Source organism: Trachinotus anak, unplaced genomic scaffold (assembly GCF_046630095.1).
Source record: "Trachinotus anak isolate AG129_WGS33_773 ecotype Australia unplaced genomic scaffold, CSIRO_AGI_Tana_v1 ptg000001l, whole genome shotgun sequence".
Classification (NCBI taxonomy): domain Eukaryota; kingdom Metazoa; phylum Chordata; class Actinopteri; order Carangiformes; family Carangidae; genus Trachinotus; species Trachinotus anak.
Window position 1 is genome coordinate 3,548,056 of NW_027273852.1, and position 23,286 is coordinate 3,571,341.

General features: G+C 40.8%; 1 protein-coding gene across 10 annotated transcripts in view; it reads right to left on the reverse strand.

Annotated features, from left to right (window-relative positions):
- stxbp5l (syntaxin binding protein 5L) overlaps positions 1-13,787 on the reverse strand; it is a 131,106-nt gene extending 117,319 nt beyond the window's left edge. For all 10 annotated transcript variants that reach the window (XM_071495864.1, XM_071495699.1, XM_071495591.1 and 7 more), the window contains exon 1: positions 12,753-13,787. In XM_071495864.1, the coding sequence (XP_071351965.1) occupies positions 12,753-12,920 (168 nt within the window). In that variant the 5' untranslated portion in view covers positions 12,921-13,787. The remainder of the gene's footprint in view (positions 1-12,752) is intronic.
- Between the last annotated feature and the right edge of the window lie 9,499 nt (positions 13,788-23,286).

Below are 23,286 nucleotides of genomic sequence, written 5' to 3' on the forward strand. Positions count from 1 at the left end.
ATCTGTGGGGGATTTTGGACTGACATGTTAGACAGTGCTCTGCCATCATCAAAACACCAAACGAGGGCACGTCTTTTTGAAGAATGGCGTTTATCCCTCCAGTAGATTTTGAGACATGTAGAGTCAATGCTAAAGAGCACCAAAGTGATGGCCCAACACTTTATTAAAATAATTTGTGTTGGTTTTTCCTGCAATTTCAATTGATTTCAATACATACAGTTTGTCTTTGTGTAAGTTACGTGTTTCCTGTATGCATTCAAATTCTGCCTCTGCATTACCCAGGTGTTTTAGCACCTGCTCCCTAAGGCTGAATGTCAGGATGAGAGACAGTAGTGCTGAGAAAAGTAGAGCATTCCCATCACATTCATCCATTCCAATTTACTTTACAGACTCAGAGCACCCATCAAACAAACAGAGATACACGTGGCTTCCCCTACCAGTGTTTGAAGGAAGATATTTTGAGGTTGCTCTAAAATTCCTTTGATCTGGTCAGGAGCAGCCCATAACAAAAAAAAAAAAGAGGCATATCAGAACGTGGGAAGGAGAGAAGATGTTGAGGGGAGGAGTGGGAGAGGAGATCAGGGGGTGTGTGAAATGAGTTGGAAACACACGGTGGTTACACAACACATCACAATCTCATTTATTTCTTATCAGACACAATCTTGTCTTTATTTTCTAACCAAGAGTTTATCATTTATTGTTTAGGTGCGCATCAGGTGTACGTGAGGTCCAGGGTGATTTTTTTTTTTTTTTTTTTTTGTCCAGTGAAAGACAAAATGCAATTTCTGGCTACAGTTAAATCCAATATGTGTACAATATTCAAACCTGCGAGAGTGGAAAAAAGGAATGTGTCTTCGGCAGCTGATTGACTTTGTGTATGTACCAGTTTTTTTAATGGAACCTGCTATAGGTAGTTTGAAGAATGATGTAACAACCCAGATTTAAACTCATTTTTTCACCAATTGTCAAAAACTATGCGTGGGCCTATATCATTATGAAGAAATGAATGAGCTAAAGATGAGGAGAGGATTATACGAGGTACGTAACACTGCCATGATACAAAGGTTGGACATGGATACAAAAGATGCACACCAAACACTGACCATGCGTTCAAGCAGCACCATTCACACATGCAGTGGAAAGCTCCAGATATATAATGTACAAGAAGGAAAGAATCCATTGTGTAACAATGAGAGAATGAGGAGTCTGGCAGCGACTAGAAACCGTCTTCTTAGCAGCGGTTACACCAGCTAACAGGATCCTTCTCTAATGCATTAAAAAGAAGAACAGACAGGGTTGTGGGCTCTGTTAGAGATAAGAGCTGGGACAGTTTTAGAGCTACTTCGTTTCAGAAGCAAAACACTGGCAGGCAGCTCCGCATCGTGTGAATAAAGGTGCCAGAGGCCTTCAAAGAGCAAAGGCTGCACAAGTGGTCTCTAAGTATACAAATTAGATACAACTTAGGAGGTGTAAAGTAGTTTCTGTGGAAATGCTTAAAATGAAATTGCTGGTGGTCTGGATTATGAGATGTGCCTTTAATGTTTCTCCATAACATCCCAATCAAATTAAAGGTTGAGGTAAATCTCACTGCCAGACCATATCTATTGGGAGAGAGTCATAAGAGGCTTGAAATAGAAATCAATAAACTACAGAGACCATGCCCTTGTTGTAATTGTGAAACAAATTATTGGATGAATAGATGGAGGATAGTGTTTTGTGGTAGCACTAGGTTTTAAAGCTGACCTGAGCAGTAAGTAGCAGAAAAAGCAGAAGGGCGACCTGAGAAAAACTTTTTGGATCTCTTGAAATGCGCAAAGGCCTTTCTCATTACAGATACCATTCAAGACATTGAAAGGAAGGAGAAATAGTTCTACCTCCAATTAACAGACTGGTTATGGAATAATGGAGAGAGGTTGTACCACTTGCATAATACAGTACATTACAATGTGGTTCACATAGGTACCAAACCTGATTAAGATATAATATAAAGAAACAATAATAAGGAAATAATGGGATCAAATCCAGGATGATGTTATTTACTTGACACATTCTGTGAAAATTTCTCAGGCAAAGGAGGTAATGAGATATACATTACCTGTTTGTCAAAAAAAGGAGGAGTTTAAAAAAAACAGTGACAGCCACTATGGCAGGGGGTGCAAATAATAATATAATAAGTAAACTCACTTCATCAACAGAAAGTACACAAAAAACACGAAATACAACACGAGAAACACCCACATAGTTTCACTGACAGGTGGTCTGAACCACAACAGGAATGATGGCTTGGCAGCAAAAAAAGAGAGAGCAAATTTATAACAAAAGCAGGGTGTGCTGCGGCAGGCAGGCATGGCTATGATCAGATTCTGATTTTAAAAACTAGCCTCACTGTTTATTGCAGAGTTGCTATCCATGAATAAAGTGATTCAAGATTTTCATGGCATGAATGCAAACAAACATGCACACACACTCACACACAGAATTGCACACAAATGCACACAGGGTGAGAAAGCTGTGTGAGAGCTTGGAAGTATGAAAACAAATGAATGAGCCTTAATAAGCTTCCCTCCCTGCTGAGTGTAGTGGGGTCATTTGTATGAGAGCGGCAGACTACACACTGTTATGTGTGTGGCCAGAGTATATTTGTGTGCTTGCTGTATCTGTGCATATTTTTATGCATTTATATTACATCTAAAGTACTGTATGATTATTTTTGACTGTGGTGAGGTTTATGTATATGTAACCACACAAATGCTCCAGGACATAGGAAAATACTGCACAGACGGTTGCAGCATACAGTTGTATTTATTGGGCAACATTTGACACCACCCCTTAACAAATGTGATGAATGCTGAAAGCCTGAGCTTGTCAACCGCATCTACATAATTTCTATTATATAACTATAAAGCAATTGTGTGTGTTTGTGTGTGTGTGTGTGTGTGTGTGTGTGTGTGTGGAGGTGATTGTTGTGATTATATGCTGGGGCTTCATGCCGTGTTTCTTATGCAGTCATGGAGTCAGTAACCAGCCACGTGTGTATGTTCTGTATATGTAGTTTAACCTTTTAACAACAACGGCAGGCATGTCAGTGAATCAGTCATGTGATCAGCATCATGCCTCAGGCATGAGAGCGGACAAACTAGTCACATGATGCTACCCACAACACTGTAGCCTCATGTCACTCCCCCTTGTGATAACTGAGAAGAACTCCCATTCACACATGCTTGGTTTTCAAAACAATACAAACAAGTATGTTTACTAAAAATGTAATTTCTTTTATGGCTTGAATAACTGCCTGAAACAATTTGAAACTCGTGTCATCAGTTTTGTATAGGCTTCAAGCTAATGGTTAGCTTGTATGATTAGCTTGGACACTGTCATGGCACTGTGGGTCAGATGTTAAAACTGAGTCCACTCGTGGGTTAAAAATGCATTTTCCTTGTCAGTTAAGTTAAATTTCATTTCTAAGTGAAGAAGATTAACACAAGCTGTTCACTGTAACAGGCTATTTGTAATAATACTGCATTTTGATTTAAGAAGCTACCCTCTGAGCAGCGCTTCTTCTTCAAGGCAGACTGGACAATACAGTGACTCAGTGTTGGAAAGTGAGGCCTGCTGCTAGCTGGTTATTATGCTAACTTCAGCAGAAGAAAAAAGAAGTGATAGAAATAGAAGCCAAACAAGAGTCAACATTGGTGTGGCTTTGCATCGCTGGAGACAGCAAAGGAATAAAGTTCACTGACGCTGAACTCGCAATGTTTTTTCTAGGCTGTTGAGTAAACCGCTGTTAATGCTAACAATGGCTATGTAGCTATGGCAAAACTTCCCAATTGGTCCTTCAAGTCTCACCAAATGTATCTGCAGTAATGGGTTTTAAATTGCAGCCGTTTTAGAAGACATTTTTAGCTTTCTCAAAAAATGATGAACCTTCTCCTGACTTTCCGTGTGTAAAACAATTAGCAAAATCTTTAAAATGTTAAAAATGATGATGAGCGCCACACAGGAGGCATGCCTTTCTCATATTGCACAAGGCAGAATGTATGTAGCCTATGAAAAATGAGATGAATCACATTTGTTGACTGTATATTAGTTAACAACATCAGATTTTTGCTGCCAATCATCAGTACTGTCTCCCCATGTGGATAACATTTTAATACTATGTTTTGATTATATTATTATACTAAAACGCACTCACAAGATGAACAAAGCTGTGCTTGTTGTAAAATTGCTAAATAGATTGAAAGAAAAGAAACTCAACTCCAGTTTGTACATATACTGTTCAGATACTTTAGGAGAGACTTCAAGTAGATGAGGTTTGCCGAGTGCTTGAGCTCTTCAGAGCAGAGGGATCCACTAACCACTCAGGGAGGCAGGGAGGGGACCCCAGTGTTGGTTTAAGCTTTGCAGCACTGCAGTTCCAAGTGGATTGCTTTCCATAATTAGGTTTCAACTCAGCAGTCTTAGTCATGCACTAAAACGCTGTGTTTCTATCGTTTTTGCTCATATTTTCTCCCACAGTAAGTGCACAGAAGGGCATTACATTTATGAAAATGTGCATTACTGAAATAGATGTTTCTTTACAAGAAGCCACATGATGAATAAAAGTTAAAGAATGGAGGAGCGACAGCAGATGGTAAAAAACCTCAGCTGTGAATTTTGCTCATGAAGAAGTGCATCTCTGTTGTTATCATGTATGTATTTCCTTTTATGAACACTCTGTACAAAACTGATCTTGTGGGTCAACAGTGGATTTAAGGTGATTGCCTTCCATCTGCCACCATCTCCGTTCTCCCTAGACTGATGTAGCCATGGAAACATAAGCCATTATGATATGAAAAACAAACAACAACAAAAAAAGGGCAATGTGCATTTGATTTTTCAGGAAAAACTGAGGCCCTGCCTCGAGGTTGCCTTGCCTCGAGGTTTACCTTGGTACATTAACTGGTAATGATAATGATACAGTCTTTCCCCATAAGAAAACAAGATTTGGTGGTTTTCTTAACAAACATTTTCTTCTCAGTAGGAGCCACACGTCACACAAAAGAGAAATACTGCGGTAGTTGATCAAATACTGCAAAATGAAAACAGACTTCATCAGAGTGAAGTGATGGGAAATCGAGTGAAATGAAGGGCTGTTTGAAAAGCTCACTCGATTATATTTGCACAGCTTGAGGTGAGGCAGACAGTCTGTCCGAATGGACCAAGCATTATGAAAGCCCACACACAATCAAACAGAAGCTATTCCTTTTGGCTCTCTCACACACACTGAATAGTACACACCCCTGCCATACACACAGTTCTTCTTTAAACTGTGTGTACAAGTGTCTCACTTGTACACAGTTTACTGAACATGTCTCCTTTGCTATTGCTTTTTCCCCCATCTTCTCTTCTCAGCCTGACATCAACTCCTCCTTAATTGATCACACACTGTGGCTTCTGACAGGCAGCCGACACATGGTAATGTGAGACAAGCTGGAAGTCAACCCACTGAGTCATCACACCCGTGGAGAGCTCATGGGGTCGCTGCAGAGGGAGTGAGGTGATGTCATCTTAACAAGCCCACGTGTCATGCCGTGATGAGATGAGAAGAACGAGAGGGACAGAGGGAGGGCCCAAGTTCCTGACCTCTGAACTGCAACCATAAGTTTGATAAAAAGAAAATGTTTTCTTCGGCAAAATGTTGCACCTCACCTTTAAATTATTACTCTAAAACCATTTTGGTCATAGTTTATACTATGTACATAAAGTACATACTGCTGACAGTTTCAGCATTTACTCCCTACCATTGACTAACACTCAGGTGAAAATGTGTGAAATAACAGCACTATATTTCAATGCAACACTAACAAGTCTACAGCAATCAATATATTGTATAGAGTACTGTATGTGTGGGAGTATATGTGTGTTTATATGTGCTGAGACATAGGATAGTGTTGGTTAAAAGACCTCATCAATGCAGGTAACTAATTAGCACCTCATTCTCCCAAATACATTCATCTGAGTCCTGCACGTATCAGATGAATAACAAGACAAAGCTACCATTATGAGAAAAATCTCATTCTATTAAAAAAAAATCTGTGTGGGTTTACTTAGGCAAAGTGATGCTTTCATCCGCATGATAAGATTCTCACAAGAACATGCTGATGTATTAGGTAGAAAGTTTACTCATATTCATTTCAGTTTAGCATGCTAGCAAACTAACATTTGCTAATTAGCACTGAACACAGTAGTACAGCTGAGGCTGATAGGAACATAATTTGGCAAGTACATGGTCATAAACCAAAGTATTAGACAAACTGAAATGTTGACATGATGATGGCACCAGAAGAAAAGGCAATACCAGTTATTACACGCTGACAAGTGAAAAATTTGAACTGTTGGTGGCACTACAAGAAAAACCAGGGGCACACCATAGATGTCTGAATTCCAATCTATCTGAAAGTCATTGCGGTATCTCAGTCTGGGCCAAAATGGTGGACCAACCAACCCACTTGGCAAACCATGGACACATGGTGCCAGCAAATGCTAAAAGTCCCATGAAAGAACAACCCTACATTAGACTGTTACAGAGCAGCGTTACACACCAAAAATGGACATTAGATTGACAGAATCTAAAATGTCTTTCATTGCATTAGCAAAGTGCCCATTAGTGTTCCTGAATGGCTAGCTTCAACATATGCCACAAGGCAACTTTTCTTCTACAGTCTAAAATGAGTCATATCTGATTGTCCTAATGAGCATAGAAAGGATGTTTTTATAAGGAAATCTAATTTGAAATGTGATTGTTCTGGTGTTATGGGTAATCATACATCCCCTTTTGAGATTAATCATTTATTAAAGGAGATTAGAAATGTGAATGGGGTCAAGATGTCTCAGCAGTGCACCTTTTAACAAGCTCCAGATCCAAAAATATTAAAAATACTTAAAACCTCACTGAGTTCAGACATGAATCTACAACTGCAGAGATCTGAGACCAGGAACATTGTTTATTTCTCTGCCTCTTCTTACACAACATATGTTTATGTCACGTGTATAATGATTGTTCTCTCTAAGAAGCCAATAAAGCACTGCAAAACCTCTTAGGGAACTGCACTGGAACCTTTTGTAAGGTTTGGAGTGGCCATGTGGCTTTACTGATGTAACCCTTGATTTGCCCAGGCTGTACCTGAGTTGCAGCCCTACCTTTAATAGTGTGTGTTCACAAAGGTCCTTTCTATATATTGTACCGCTGAGCAATGAAGGATCCTGATGTGCTAAAACTACACAAACCAGAGATGCATTCAAGTGCGTGCTCATCTGTCAGAATAAGTTATATCTTTTATCAGCTTACATACATCTGTGACTGGAAGTATACTCAGAAATGACAAGAAATGGGATTAAAACCATGCTTATCACAGAAACCACTTGGAAACCATCACTTTTCTTTGCTTTCAGGTCGACAGCCAGAGCTCAACTTTCAGAAAGGTGATGGAGTTCGAAAAAAGAAGTGGCACATGGAATATGGATGAAGTCAGTCGAGGGTAAGACTTCACAGAATGCAAATGACAGTCATTATAACAGACGCTGACAATGATTAGAATCAAACATGTGACTGTTAGTGGTTTTCCAACTGTATGAGTCTCTATTTTCAGATATACAGGCTGTATACAGCATTTTAAGAATTCACTGCAATAATCCTACTACTAATACGAAGCCTATGATTAAGTATTTTTGATAACTCCGTTTTGGAAAAGTGATTATTTGATTTTAAGGTCATTTTTGAGGCTTAATTTTGTGTTATTGTTGTAGTTTGTAGCCTACTGTGTTTAGGGTACATTATAGGTTTTTTAAAAAACCTGCAATAACTGACTTTTTGGCCAGATGAGGACAGCGGACATTTGGGAACAAACATGTGGCTGAGTCTCTTGTTTCCTCCACTAACCATCTTGATATGCACTGCTCTTTCACCTGTCAACCCAGCACAAGCAACAGGAGGAAGTCAGCTTAGATGTGCTTCCACCCCCAGTTTTCTTTTTTTGTTTTCAACCATGTTAAATAAAACATTAATCATAGCAAAGTATATTTTACATAGTTTAAAACATGTCCGGAGAGGAACTTTAAACAGAAAGAACAGAAAAGCCTGTGAGAACATTGTGGTTCACTTAGCAACTCCTTGTAAAAAATACTTGAAACTGTCAGTGAAACAGAACAGAAATGATGAGCCCTTGTTTCATTCTTGTATTTTGTCCCTTCCCTATACGAATGAGGCATAAATTCAACCAGTTGCTGAGGTCTCTGGGTTCATGCAGAGGTTTTAGAAAGGCAAACATGCAACATACTTTGTCTTCTAACACTTTCCAGAAGCTCCACTAGTCAGACATCTGGAATGTGTGCAGGACAACAAAGCAAATTTACTGTTGTGTTCCTGGATTCATGCTGAGATGATGAGTGCCCATCTGAGAGGCAGGCACCTGGGTGGCAGCAATATTTACATACGGTATGAATGGCACTGCAGCGAGGCTCCTCTGTCATGAAGCATGTCAAGCAAACACTCCATGTTATTACACCACTACCAGCAGCTTGTAGCACTCACACTTGACAGAACTGATCCATGATTCAAGCTGTTTACACCAAATCCTGATCCTGTCATCAGCATGTCACACCAGTGATCAAGATTTGTTGAATTGTGGAATGTTTTCGTGCTGTTCCGTCATCCAGCTCTGATGACTAGCTTTCTCTTTTTGTTCTTAGCAAACCCAATATGGCCTCTGCTGATTAGCCCACCCCTTTCGAGGCTTGATACGTTTTCAGAGATACCTTTATGGTTTTTTTCTGAGCTATTATTTGAATATTTCTGGCCCTCCTGTCAGTTTGAACAAGTCTGGTCATTCCCTCTGACCTCTCTCACTGGCGACAGTTTCTGTTTGTCTGTTCTTTGCAATCTCCAAACACTGCATGTACCTATAAATCTTGCCCCTTTGACCCTGTTTCCAGGCTTTGTAGACTGAAACTGCAGCCACACACTATCAATATACAGAACCGTTCGCTAAAAGTGAAGTGAGGATGCTTTCATAAAAAATGCCATGCAGAGTTTTTATTTATCAACTATTATTAACTTTGTACAAAGTGCAGTAAACAGGAAAAAAAATCAATCCAATCTAGTATTTGATGTGAGATCCCTTTGCCTTTAAAACTGCACCAGTTCTCAGTTTCAAGGTACATGGCCGGTAGGTTGTTCTGAGTATCATCAAGTTGCCACAGTTCCTCCGTGGATCTAGACTGTCTCAGTGTCTTCTGTCTCTTCATGCAATCCCAGCCTGACCCCATGATGGGTTCAGGACTACGTAGGGGGCCAGACCATCAGTTGCAGGACTTTCTGTTGTTCGTGTTACTGACATTTCACTGACAAGTTACAGACAGGTGACACATTAAAGAAAAAAAGAACTTGACAAATGAGTGGAGAAACAACATGATGAATCCACAGGACACGAGGGGCCTCTGAATGGTTTGACTAGTATGAACTCATGTGAGTCAAATGCTTCACAGTCACCAGCTCTCAACCCAGTTGAACAGATATGGGTAATTTTACACTGACATGACAGCACTCTCCACCACACCAAGTGAGGGAATATCTTTTGGAAGAATGGTGTTCATCTCTCCAGCTGAGTCCAGAGACTTGTAGAATCAAAGCCAAGGAGCACTGAAACTGTTCTGGTGGCCCAGCACCTTACTAAGACATGTTATATTGGTGTTTCCTTTGACTTGTCACCTGCATGTATTCTTTCATGACTCTGGATGTGTGTTCAGGGCCATTGTCATGCTCCAAAATGGCTTTGGGACCAATCAGACTCCTTGCTGATGATACTGGGTGATGGGTATCAATCTAAATATTCTCCCATTTTTCCTCTCCTGTGTTTGAGTGAACTCAACTCAGTTTGGTCTGAACTCTTGTCTGAGTGCGTTGAGAAAAAGCAAGTCAGTAAATATAAAACCTACTCCTGAACCGTCATTTAGCTCTCTGCTGTCCTCCTCTCTACTTTCATTACATCATAACACCAACACAACACTAACATTGCCACGAGTGCACTGATGGTGGGATGGAGTACATCAATATATTGTCTACATGCTTTACTGTCACACAAATTCATACACGTCTATGTGTAAATATAAAAGTTCCTGATTCATTCTCATAAATACATTTTTAGTGTATCATTCAGATCAATTAATTCAATTGACATCCAACAAATGCAGTTTAATTCAATCTCTCTCCCTCTCCCATTTCCTCTCTGTCTCCACCGCTGTCTCTCTCTAACACAAAATGAACCCACTATGCTGTAAACAGAAATTAACCTATAGATTCAATGAGACTCTCATCCACCTGGGTTCCTTACATTCCCCGATTCTGAGGGAGGGTTCACCATTTTTACTAAGCTACCATGTTCTACTGCACTTTGTTTGGACTATTAACACAAAAAAATACTGTATATGAGTTGTTGCATCTTCCCACACTGCACGGCGAGGACAGAAGTCATGACTAACTTTGAAAAGTTAGCCAGGATGCCAAACACTCCCACACATACTGCACCAGCTCACAGATTTATGTCCCTATTAGAAGGTGCAGATCCTATCTAAAAATATTTGGGACAATGAATGGAAATAGCCACTTTAGATGACTGTCACATATTCGCCTCTGCTGTATTTACTCAAGATGAAAATGCATGTCTGAGTTAGAAGTGAGTTAGAAATGTTGCCATGCATTTGATTGGCATTCAGGAAATGCACCAATTCATGTTCATCCAGCAGATAAAAGAGACAGATGTACAGTAATCGTCTTTGTTTTTTCTACTATAGAGTTACACAAAATCTCATTTTAACCTGAGTGAGAACAAACCAGTTTTTGCTGTGTACAGCTTGCTCAGTGAATGAGCAAGAAAGTGAGAAGAGACAGATTTTTTTTCATTACATGGTTCTTATAAGGTCCCCTGTCGTGCACATATACCCCCCACATTCCGCCTGGCATAACATAATAGAGCAGTATCCCTTATTAGATGGTTAGAAAGACAATCTACACTCACACTTCCATCGAAAATACTGGCTTTGTTCAAGTTTTACTTTCAAATAGGTTTTCAAAGTTTTTAGCTTGGTTTTAAAGCTCTTTCTGAGGGGAATATTGTTGTCAGGCATGTGGTTCACAGGGAGATTAAGATCTGTCTGTAGAAAAGAATGGGACAGGATATTGGGCACACATACAACATCTCCATCCCACCTTGAACCCTGTCTGCACTAGGAAAATTAGTTGACAGACGCAAAAGCAGCTTTACCGCCTCTTCCTCCCTTTCCGTCTGTGGCTGTCTCTCACTTCCTTTCATGCACACATACAGTACACATACATACACACACAAATACAGACATACAAGCCGCACCTGCACATACTCAAATAAAAAGCACTGAAGACATGTGGTGGTGGGATGGAGAGCATATTTGTACATTCATGGCTTTTTCATGAGAAGTTCAGTCAATTCAGTGTCTTTAAAAACAACCGTGCATTTAGCCACTCGCTGAGGAGAAGCGGCTTCCTGCATGGGACCAGGCAATCATGCTGTTCTTTTCCAGCACTTTCTCCTCCCTGCCTGCCTGACTGCCTGTTGAGGGTGCTCTGCAGCATCCTTTTCAGCTTGTGAATCAACCTCCTTCCTCACTCACCTCCTCCCCCAGCATTTATATATATATATATATATATATATATATATAAGAAAAAGCCACTCTACCCAATAATAATACAGCTTCAAACATCCTGGTTTCTCTTGGGTTCTCAATGAATTATTCACAGCCATATCCAAAATGATGTACCCCTGTTTCTTTTTGAGTGAGGAATAATCGCTGCAGTCAGCTCCAAAATTCATCCAGGGCTGCAATGGGCGGCAGAGGCAGCTATAAATACCCCCCCACCCCACACACACACACACCTCCAACACCCATCCACATCCCTCCCTCATTCTCTCCCTCCTCAGTGAAAAGCACATCAGCTAGGACAGCACTGCAGGGTCCCTCCGCTGGCTAGCTGTGCACTTCTTTTTTTTTTTTTTTATGCAAGGGAGGGATACTAGTTATGTCATCGCTCCTACATCACTTGTGCTGCTTGCTGATGCAACGGGGAGGCTGCTATTCATTGACTTCCTTTAGATTGTTTGTATCACATGTGTGTGGGCTGCTGCAGCCTGTACAGCGCTGATGACGGGGCGCAGACACTGTGGCCACAGCCTGCTGCACATACCGGCGGGAGCTGGAGTGCACCCAAAACCTGCGGGCACACACACACACACACACACACACACACACACACACACACATATGCCAGCTTCACCAGCTGTGCACACATGTCCGCGGGGGTAAAGCTTTATGTAGATGAACAATGGGTGACTAATGGAATAACCGCAATTCTTCGCCGTCCAGGCCCCTGAAACAAAAAGCCACTGAGGCTGATAAGAACAGGAGCTTTGCCTAAAACAGCCTCCATCCTCAGCCGAGCTGCCCACGGTGCTCAACTTTCAGCATGAGGCCAACACATCTACAGCAGCAGCTCAACTCAGTCCAGGTCCAACTTTTACGACCCCTTTCTCCGTCATTAATGTCTCTATAAACGGCCGCAGATGTCATTTGTCTATAAGCGTTGTAAAAAAAAAAATAAAAAAAAAAAGATGCGGTGAGCTGTTCTGTTACTGACTGTGGACCTCCCTCCTCCGCCTGAGACTGAACAAAGCTCTTCATTTACCCACCTTGCACAGCTGAAAGTTTTCCGACACCAGCGTCTCTTGGACGTCGATTTCCTTGGGAGTCGGCGCCGCGGTGGGAGTCCCTGCCGCGCTGCCGCACGACGGGGACCCGACCGTCCCTCCCGGAGAGGAGGTGGTCAAGCCGTCCAGCACCTTCCGAAACTTCTTCATTTTCTACCTCTGCTTTTATGCGTGTCGCGTAAAGGATGGAGAGATAAAAGACCGCTCTGCTTCCTTTGTTTTCCCAGAGTTCCCGGTCTCCTCTCGGATGCAACTCGTTTAGGCAGCTAAAGATAGAAAACGTCGCTCCCTGCAGCAGCAGCGGCGGCAGCGGCGGCAGCAGCGGCAGCAGGCTAGAAATGACCCACTCTCTCTTTCTCTCCCTTAGGTGCAATTTAAAAAGTCACAGACGCACCTCATCTTGCTCTCTGGCTGTTGTCCACAAAAAAATGAACGCGTCCGACCCGCTCTGATCTGAGGGTTACAGCCGATGTTGCAGCTGCAGGTCGCCTATCTCATCTCAGAGCATGCACCGACGGCTACTGACACCACTCAACTTCATCCTCCTGCATCCTAAAGTAACATCCACGCCTGGGCTCTGAGAGAAATCCCACACCTCAACATTATCAAAAGAACCAAACTACAGACTTAAATGGACAGAGAAAAAAAAAAAAAAGAAAAAAGAAAAGGAAAAAAACAAAAACAAAAACAAACTTGGAGCAGGTCGATCCACTCCCCCTCCCCAAAAAAAAGTACTTTCACTGCACCGTGGCTGCCAGGAACAGGAAGAGCAGGAGGAGGAAACAGACTGAAGACGCATAGGCAATGCAGTCCACAATCAGGCCGGGGGGGAAAAAAGGAGAGACCTCAAGCATCGAGGAGGAGAAGAGGGGGAGAAAAGAACCGCGGTGCGTTGGCGGCGTGAACCGGAGGTTAATCTATCTATCGCGGAGAGCCGGGTTTTTGAAGCCCACTGGCCAGCTGCCGCTTCCCCGCAGTCCGGAGACAGGAGCTGTCCGCGGTGCTGAAAAACCATAACCAGCCAGCCCCGCCCCCCACCCCCTTCCCCTTCACTACCCCCTCCCTCTTCTCTCTCTCTCTCTCTCTCTCTCTCTCTCTCTCCTCTCCGCCCTCCCTCTCCAACGATTGGGTGAAAGGTCTAATTCAAAGAAACAAAATGAAGAACAACACAATAAACAAATAAATAAAAACAACTCCACAACACTCTAAAGTGAGGTCTGAGTGGACAATCAAGCACAGAAAATATCTAAGCTACGTCCTGCTGTGGGTGGCATGCTGTGTTGTGGTTTTTGTGAACTGGATCCATTTGCAGCTGTCAATGTCCTGCCAGGTTGCTAGAAAGTCTCCATCAACAGGGTCTGCAAAGTGAGTTCATTTATCAATATCACAATCGGGCCAAAGTCTGAACTTCTTAAAACAAAACAAAAAAAAAAACAAACAAACAACAAGATACAGATCCCATTTCACATTGTCTCGACTGGATTTTAGTATTTGATTTTGAGCATGGTCAGTGCAGCTATTCACCTCTCACACCACTGTGAGAGCAGTCTGGCTTTTTAAAATCAATTCTCTCTCTTTTTGTAACAAACAAATGACTGCTGTTTCCAGAGATGCTGCAATGTATTCACGTAATTGCCTCCACTATGTAGGCCACAGCTAGGTTCTGTTCGGGGCCCAGGTCCTAGGTCCCATAGATTTCAAATTCAACATCACTTACCACGGATGTTTGGAGAAATACAATGGAAATCATTTGCCTGCATGAAATTTACTTAAAAATGATAAAATAAAGCGTTGAAAAGCAGTAACATTTTTTTTTACTATAAGTACAGGCAGTGAATTAATTTTCATTTAGCAGGAAATAACCTTTGCTGGTGGTTTTACAGACATTTTCAGTGACAAAGAGAATCCCAGTGTGGTTCTCAAAATGTCTTGCTAGTATTGCTGGCTTCAAACAATTCATACGTTTTGAGCAGTTCTTCACAATACATCATTGCACTAAAATATGGTTTTACATGTTTTAGTCCATTAACCACCAAGAAAATGTGCTTCACAAGACCACAAACCATTTTTGAAAGCTTATCGTAAGTGTGTCGATTGCTTTCCTACCTTCCAGACAGCCTCTGATGTCTCTTCATTTCAGAACAGTACGGAAACCATTTAGATGAGCCTTGAAACTGGCTTCACAGGTACTCCCTCCACCTGTTTCTTACTTTAATTATTGAAGTTAATTTATTGTTGTCTGGTGGTGCAGTTGCCAACATTGCCCGTTTTAGTAACCGAGAGGGTCAGCAACCAAACAGCACTATGTTATCAGAAAATCAAATCTAGAAAATTTAGTATAACATGAATTTGGCCATTTCTCACATTTTTGTTTGCTACCCAGACGGCAAGACTCCGAAGTCAGAGATGAAAATGATGATTTTCAGTTAAGTAAATAAATAAAGTTGATGATGCACAATGCTATCATTAATGAGCCCACTCTTGATAATGGAAACAATGTTAGCACGTATGACAATTAAAAAGAGAAAATGACATACACTGAAAAAACAAATATTCTCTGTAGGCCTACTAGAATATTTGTCATATAATAAGAAATCCTATCTATAATTGCCTTATTCGAATGTTCAGGACCAGTGATATTGCATAAGCACTTACATCACCAGCTTCTGTCCCTAGGCAATACTTGATGTTACAGAGTCGGAGCACAGCAGACATGGTGGGTCTGTCCTATCCTTCAATCTAAGATAAAATGATACGAGGACTACACTTTGTGGTTTGTGCCAGAGTGCTGACAAGACTGCATGCTCTGCAGATGTCAATACACTACCAAAGAGGTGTACTGGTTTCATTCAAGAGTGTGGGTGAGTGTTGAGACTTTAGGGTCTTTCTTTCATCTTTGGTTAGGTTTTCTACCGTCCAAACTCTTCCAAAAAAAAAGAAAATAAAAACTATAGATTTAAAAAGATCAGTACCTGATAAGTGACTGTTCATGGTGTACAAGATTCCTTTGGAGTGCCACAGGGGACAAACATGGAACCTGGACAGGGAAAACGGCATAAGCACAGCAACTTTAAGTTACGGTGGGGACTGGGGAGACTTTAAACCTTCTGTAAAAACTTGACGTATTGGATTATATTTGCACATGAAGCATGGCATGACTGCATTGAGACTAAGTCATGCAGTATTTAGTTTCATACAGTTTCAAAGTTCACAGAGGTTCTCTCTGCTGATCTCTGCTGCAGCTGATGGAGAGATCCATGTGAAAACAGACCAAATGAATTGTGAATATGGGGTTTTAAAACGTGGATGATTACAAGTGCTCTAACTGTAAAGTAAGACTATGATTTTATCGATACAATAAGTATGTAAAATTATTGGCATGGTCCTTTAAAGGTTTGATACAACTGTGTATGGAGTGCTGCTAGTATGAATAGAAAATAATCCGTCTTTCAGCTGTTATATTACTAAGTGAAGCCGAGTTCTTCACCAACACACATTTTGCAGATACCTAAATTATCCTCCAAAGAGCTCTTTTGTTTGTTCCAAAGAAGATCTGCAACTGAAAAGTGGCTGTATGACACAATATCTAAAAAGATTTTTCATAGCTGTGAACATTTGTATTGTGAATCTCAGTAATATGATGGTTTACTATATGGCCTTAAATTAGGCCATATAACCATATAACCATATAAATTAGGCCTTAAATTAGGCCATATAGTAAAAGCTCTTTGTGCGTGCATGTTTGTGTTGAGTACCCTGCAGTCAATTACAACTGGTTTAATTCAGAGTGAGAATAGGCCTCACATCAAGGTCCTATTAGCATCAGTTCTACCAGAAATTATGCATCCTTGCAGTACACTATGTCCATTTCATTATTATGCGACGTTAAGCTAGGGAAATTAAATAGAGCTGGGAGAGTGTTTGAAAGAAAATATTGACCTTGAACCGTGATGTGCAGACATTGCAATTTACTGTCCATTAGGTTTACATCAGACGTGTTCTGTTCAGATGCACGGTAGGCTTCCCTGCCAGTGGCAAGGCAGGGGAATGGCTGAAAATATTACATTTATTATTTATCATTAATATTAGTGTTAATAGAGGGGCTCGCACGACTACACAAAAAACACGACAGCCCATTAGCTATGATACTTGCTGTTTCTCGATACACAAGGACTCAACCTCAGGGGGCTTTTCACATAGGATGTCCAGAGCTGTCCACTTACTGCTACACTAAACTGTGCTCGAAAGCAGTTCTATCATAATCATTTAATGTTTTGTGCTGAAGAGATAAAAAGACATGAAGGTGGTGGTTGTGTCTGTGTGTGCGCACCATGTTCGTGTACTGTTTACAACACCTGAAGTGATGGGGGAGCAGACACAAATACAGAACATGAACTTGATATTGTGTTTGGTTCGATGGTGCTCAACACAAACACGCACCCACAAAGAGCTTTGTTTTGGATCGTGCGTGGTAATTTAGCTGCTAGTTAATCTACGGCCAGGGATAATGTGTGGCTTCCATTGAAGTATAAAAAAAACAACAGAAATAAAAACAAGACATGACAATATTCAGTATTTTGTGAAGGAGGAGACAGATAATAACCTAAACTGCTGTTGGCAGTTTCATTGTCACGCCTCACAAAATATCTCCTACACTGTTCCTTGTTCTTTTCCTTTTTAACAAGATGTGTGGCTGTAATCAAGAACAATTTAAGAATGTTTTAAAGGTCACTAAGATAATTACAATTCACCACTGACTGAGGGTAAATGGCAAGTTTGAACAATGGTTCCATGATTGACCTCTGTATCATGGGAATACTGACCCCGTGTACAGTCAGCTTCATCTCAGAGATGATTTGCTGAGGTTGATTAATTTTTAAGAACAGATGTAATTAAAAGCCTGTCCAAACTGAGCTCAGAATGAATTTACCCCCCCCCCCCCCACACCCCACACACCCCACACACCCCACACACACACACACACACACACACACACACACCAAGGCCAAGTGCAGTGTTTAAGTGACTATTGATTAAGGCCATGTTAGGTGATTGTAAATGACAGACAGCCAGGACTGCCTGTGACCCCTCGCTCCCTGGCGCACCAAGGCAAAACTAAATTGTTAGTGACAATTTTTTTTCTTTAGTGCGCAAAGAACTGTAAACCACATACAAAGACCTCTGACAATGGACCCTCGTCTTTTCAATTGGACAGCAACGTTGGTCTGTCAGTCAGTCCGCTTTGGTCCAGCCACTGAGAAAAAGGAATATGGCATCAATATCATCAACTATTTAACATTTATAATGATAATCATAACAGCTGGTTATCCTAATATTTCTAGAGACACACCCTGTTGTCCTGTTGCATTCACGAACAAAACTTATACAAAAAACCTTAACAGCATCATAAAACATTTAGCCATTGGTGAGTGTTCATTACTGTATCAAAAGACCTGTCAATCACTTTGGGAGCATGTTCCACTTCTCTGTTTTAAATTTTTGATGGTGGGCAGGGCTGACCTTTGGTTTACATTTGGATCACAGATTGTGGTTTTAAATTATTGATGTCTTAACCTGTGTGCAGCATTTTAATGTTGTCTGGGTGGTGCTAAAGTCAAAGTACATCATTGGGTAGTTTGTTACTGTAGCAATTTATTGTATTTCCAAGCTCGTAGTGTGCTTTGAATGCAAAATCTTTATCTACAAAGTAAACATTGCCTATAAGCTTCAGATAAATGTTGTAAAAACCAGTATAAAGCAGCATCGAATGAAATTACTCTGTAAGGTAACAGTAACAGTCTGTGTTGGAAAATCAGTATCAATCACACATAACTGGTTGAGTATCCACCATCCTGCAATAAAGAAAACAAACAGTCCACAGTACACTAGATGTGTGATCAATATTTCATCCACCTCTCACAGGACGGTATAGGACTGTCTCTTTATTGACTGAACACATAGGAAGTTACGACTGTTTATCAACCCGTCATCTCTGATGTGAAGATGCAGATGCAGAGCATTCAAAAAATGTTTTTTTCTGTGATCTCATCGAAGATCATAATCACTGATGCTATGGTGAAAAAAATAAGACTTAAGTTTACAAAAATGCAGGTCAGACATAGGATTTATGTACATTTATGCACATTGTAGAATTTATGTATATTGATTCAAGAAGTAACCTCAGGGAATATGCAACTGAACATCTATCTGTATTTTGGGGGAAGTGAACTCATGCAATTAAAAGTGAACTAACACATGGAGGGTACTTATTCCAGTAGTTCTTGACTGAATATGTGAACATCTGACTACTTTTAGATTAGAAAAGAACCCCCCCAACTTTACTGTTGGGTGTGGTTACACATACAACAGAGTACATCCCTGCAGCGAGACGCAGCTTTTCTACCTAGTAGCATGTCATTCTTGAAGATTTTAAAATAGTCAGCAAAGTCTTCAAGGGATTCTCACAGAGATCAAACACGAGACAACAGCAAATAAAGAAGGCAAGACAGGTAGGAAAGGAAGTGTGTCAGAAAGTGATCAGTCTTCAGTGCTCTGCCACTCGCTTCGAATTATTCTAGGGTTATTTTGTGGTTGTAAACAAAATGTACAAGATAAAATCGATCAATCATCTTCAGAATTTCTTGCATTTTATTCACTCATACTTTTAAAATCTTTCGTTTCTGAATTTCATTCCCAATGTCTACAACTTCATTAACCGGAGAAGGTGTCAGTCGGGGTAGTGGAGCAGGTGCGCTGAGAGCAGGTGCATCATGCCGAAGGCTGCATGCAAATTTCAGCACGGAGCCCATTCCACGTGGAAGCCTGTGTAAAGTTATTTGAGAATGAATAATATCCAGCTTGCACTGTGCACACCGCGAGTGAAGTGCCATGAATTTTCATGAAAAAAGGGAAACATCTAAACCGGTTGGAAAAGACCACATCAAAACACACACTGAATCAGATACATTCAAGCTTGAACTTTTATAATTACTTCCATTCACTCTATGGACCCCCCTTACCTCCCCACCTCCAGCTCTCACCGCTAACTGAGGTGATTAACACTGACTCAGACCACCCACCAATCTGTAAGTCACTCGGGCCCAATTAATACCTGCTGCGTGATTTGATAAAAGTACATAGGAGCAGAGTTTAGGAGCTAAGTGAAGCCACTAAAAGTTGTTTTTTAATCAATTTCCAATTAAGAATTCACTGCTGTCCATAGGATCACTGGTAATTGAGTCAAGGTGGAGGAAGTAGGGGCATGAGAGGCGGGGCTGATCCTTCAGGGACTGTTCATTTCCATATAAATGAGTTGGTAAATGAACACCTGATTTTCGAGATTCATTATTGACCAAAAGATGAAGACAAGTAATGACCACTTTCCTTTTTTACTTTAGGGTCAAGATTTATTTCTTATCTCAACGCTGATAAAACCATGTTTGATATTTCTCTCAGAGCGAGTGTACATGGTATGTTTCAGTTACTCAATAGCCCCAAGAACACAAAAACCTTTAGTGGAAGAGATAGCCGGAGTCACGTTCAGTCCAAGGAACCAGTGGCATTTCCTCGTGATAACTAGCCACATAAATAAGTGCCAATACTCATAAAAGAAAGACACTTTTTCATTTCCTCCTCTCTGTGCCTATTAAGGAAACACTGCACAAACAGAACTGTTTGTTTGGTTAATCTATGCTCACATCTACCTAGGTTCAAGGAGCAGGCTGCCTTTAAAAACTCACAAAAGGAGTTAGACTGATGTTGAACAGTTGATAGATTTATTGCTCTACAGCAACAATACAATTTACACAGCACCGCAATTTAGTACAAAAATAAATATTCAGTCCCCCTCAAGTTGAAATCCTCAACTCCAGCACTCCTTTGCAGTCAGAAAACCAAGAGTTCAGTCCCTTTGTCCCCGTGCAGCTGTGTGAGTTGAATGTTCTGCACCTTTGACTGAGACTACTACCCCCGGGTAGAGTTAATAATGTGCACGCGTCCTTATCTGGGGTCTGTGTGAATAAATCAAGCTGGTCAGATGTCTTCTGTGGACTGATCCTACGGTTGGCCACACGGTTTCCACTTTCATCCACAGTCTCACGGGCCATGCTCACCATCACAGATTTGTCACAGACCGATCTACACAAACAGTGCAGAACGATAAGTTACTCTGTTCTCTGTGTCTGACATTAGACCTCATTAGCCAACAACAAACCAATAACTAAGGATATACTTCACTTAATATGAAATGAATTACCCTTTATTGTGACCTCCTTTGGAATTTTAATATTGACAAGTTAGATATTTATCATGAATTACTTTGGGTCACAATACAAAGTGCATTTTAGTATGAACAAATACATTATTTTTAACCACTTTAACTGTTTTATACCCCACATTTGAATATACTCCTCTTAAACGTGAATATGAATTTAATTATCACTTTCCAACATACATCTTCACCAATCCAGCTCAGTTCAACAATACAGCTGTACTATGAACATTAAGGCTAAAGTTAATCCCACAAACACATGGTCGTTGTATTTAACACAGCCATGAGCTGTCAGACTAATCGCACCAGCAGTTGGTGCTTATTTTTATTATTATTATTATTATTATTATTATTATTATTATGACACACCACTAACCGAGGCTAGCGCTAGCGATTAGCTCCTTTCAGAACATTAAAACAATGATAAAATACGCACCAAAGTGCAGTGGAAACATCAGACAACATTCTCATAACCCCAAATTGTTTTTATGGAAAGTATCTGAACAAGCAAATAATGTGCGCTTCAACTCACCTGGTTTTCAACTGGACAGAGGACAGGAGGCAGCAGCTGTCTCTCTTCAGCTCGCAGTCAGGACTGTGGTGAAAGACCGGCGCATTGGCGTTCACATGCGGAAATATTCAAGGTTTTGGGACTATTCTTTGGTGTTTTGGTGTTTGATTTATTCACGTCCCCAACACGTTTTCAGGAGGTCTCCGGGGTAAGCGTTGGGGAACAGCAGGTAGCGCCACCTGCACCAGGTGTGCAGTGCACTGCGCTCCCCACAGGAAGTTGTGTATTGACCTATTTTCTCCTCACTCCGTTAACAGCCTGTACAAGTGTGTTGACAATGACAACAAAACAATCATTTTATTGCACATTTTACATAAATTGGAAATGTAATCTGCATCATTTTGACAAAGCCCTATTTAGTTGTCATGGTCCTTCTCTTTCTTCAATCACAAACAACAAGAGGTCTCACTGACATCTCTCTGTTGTTAAAAGAACTGCAGATTTAGAACAGACTGTGGGACTAATTACACAAATTAATGTAGAAGACATTGCAATAACTCTTTGGTGTATTTAATACAAGCCTTTTCAGTGAACACCTTCATTTCACAAATATACATGCAGACTTTTTCATGCTACTTTTAACTAACACAGAAAGCCAGACAGCATGATAGCAAGGACACAAAGGGACAAGATCCATCGATCTGGCCCTCTTCTTTTTCTTCGTCTGCAGAGGATCATCCCCACTGTGCTCATCTAATCCTGCTGGGTGGCACTATCTGCAGAGGATGATGTGAAAAAGGATAATGGTAATACATTTTCACTGTACTATTTTCTTCTTAGGTGCTTTTTATATGTCATTACCTGCCCAGTCTATAGTCAGAGAAGTAGAAAACAGAATAAACTCACACTGTGCCATGATCTCTTTATACTTAGTATAAATCATTGACATCCACACTACTGGAGGTTTTCTTTCTTTGAGATGAGCGCCCAAAACAACCCAACAGTCCCCCTAGCAGTCTAGAGGTAAAACCTGATTTGATCTTGATATGAAGGACTTTTAAAGGTTTTAAAAATTGTATTAAATCTTCCATAAATTCTTACTTCTTCCTCTGATATGAGGTGACCACTGGCCTCCTATCATTTTGAAATACAACATGACGATGTGTGATTTACCTATAGGATAAATAAGTGTCTGGTGCTACAAATGGATGGTTTCATTTTCTCACTTCTATCATCAAACAGTTTTTTGCATCCAGTATGGCACATTTGGATGGATTACAGGTTGGATTTTTAAAGCTGTGACCTTGACTAGACTCACCACAAACAGCCCATGACCTGTAAAAACCAGTAGGGGACACAGTGAGGAGGCAGTAGCCAGCTGTGACCTTGATCCAGTGTCACCATCGCAGCACATTACCCAGTCACCTCTCAAACATCCCTTGTAAATCAGATAACTGATCATAAATCTAATGTTACGTGACACAGAGTCAAGTACATGACAAATTTTAAGAGCAAAGCACGACATGAAGGGACACTGCTGAAATGTTAAATCCTCTCAGACAGGATGACTCACCTTTCAGCTCTTAGTATTTCATTTTTTCCCATAATTTCTGAGGATAACAAGACAGCAAGACATCATTTGAACTAATCAAGTGCCTGGAAACAATCTGATAGTATAAATATAAGACTGCATGTGTATGCTTCAAATATAACCTGATGAGAATGAAGGCGGGCTG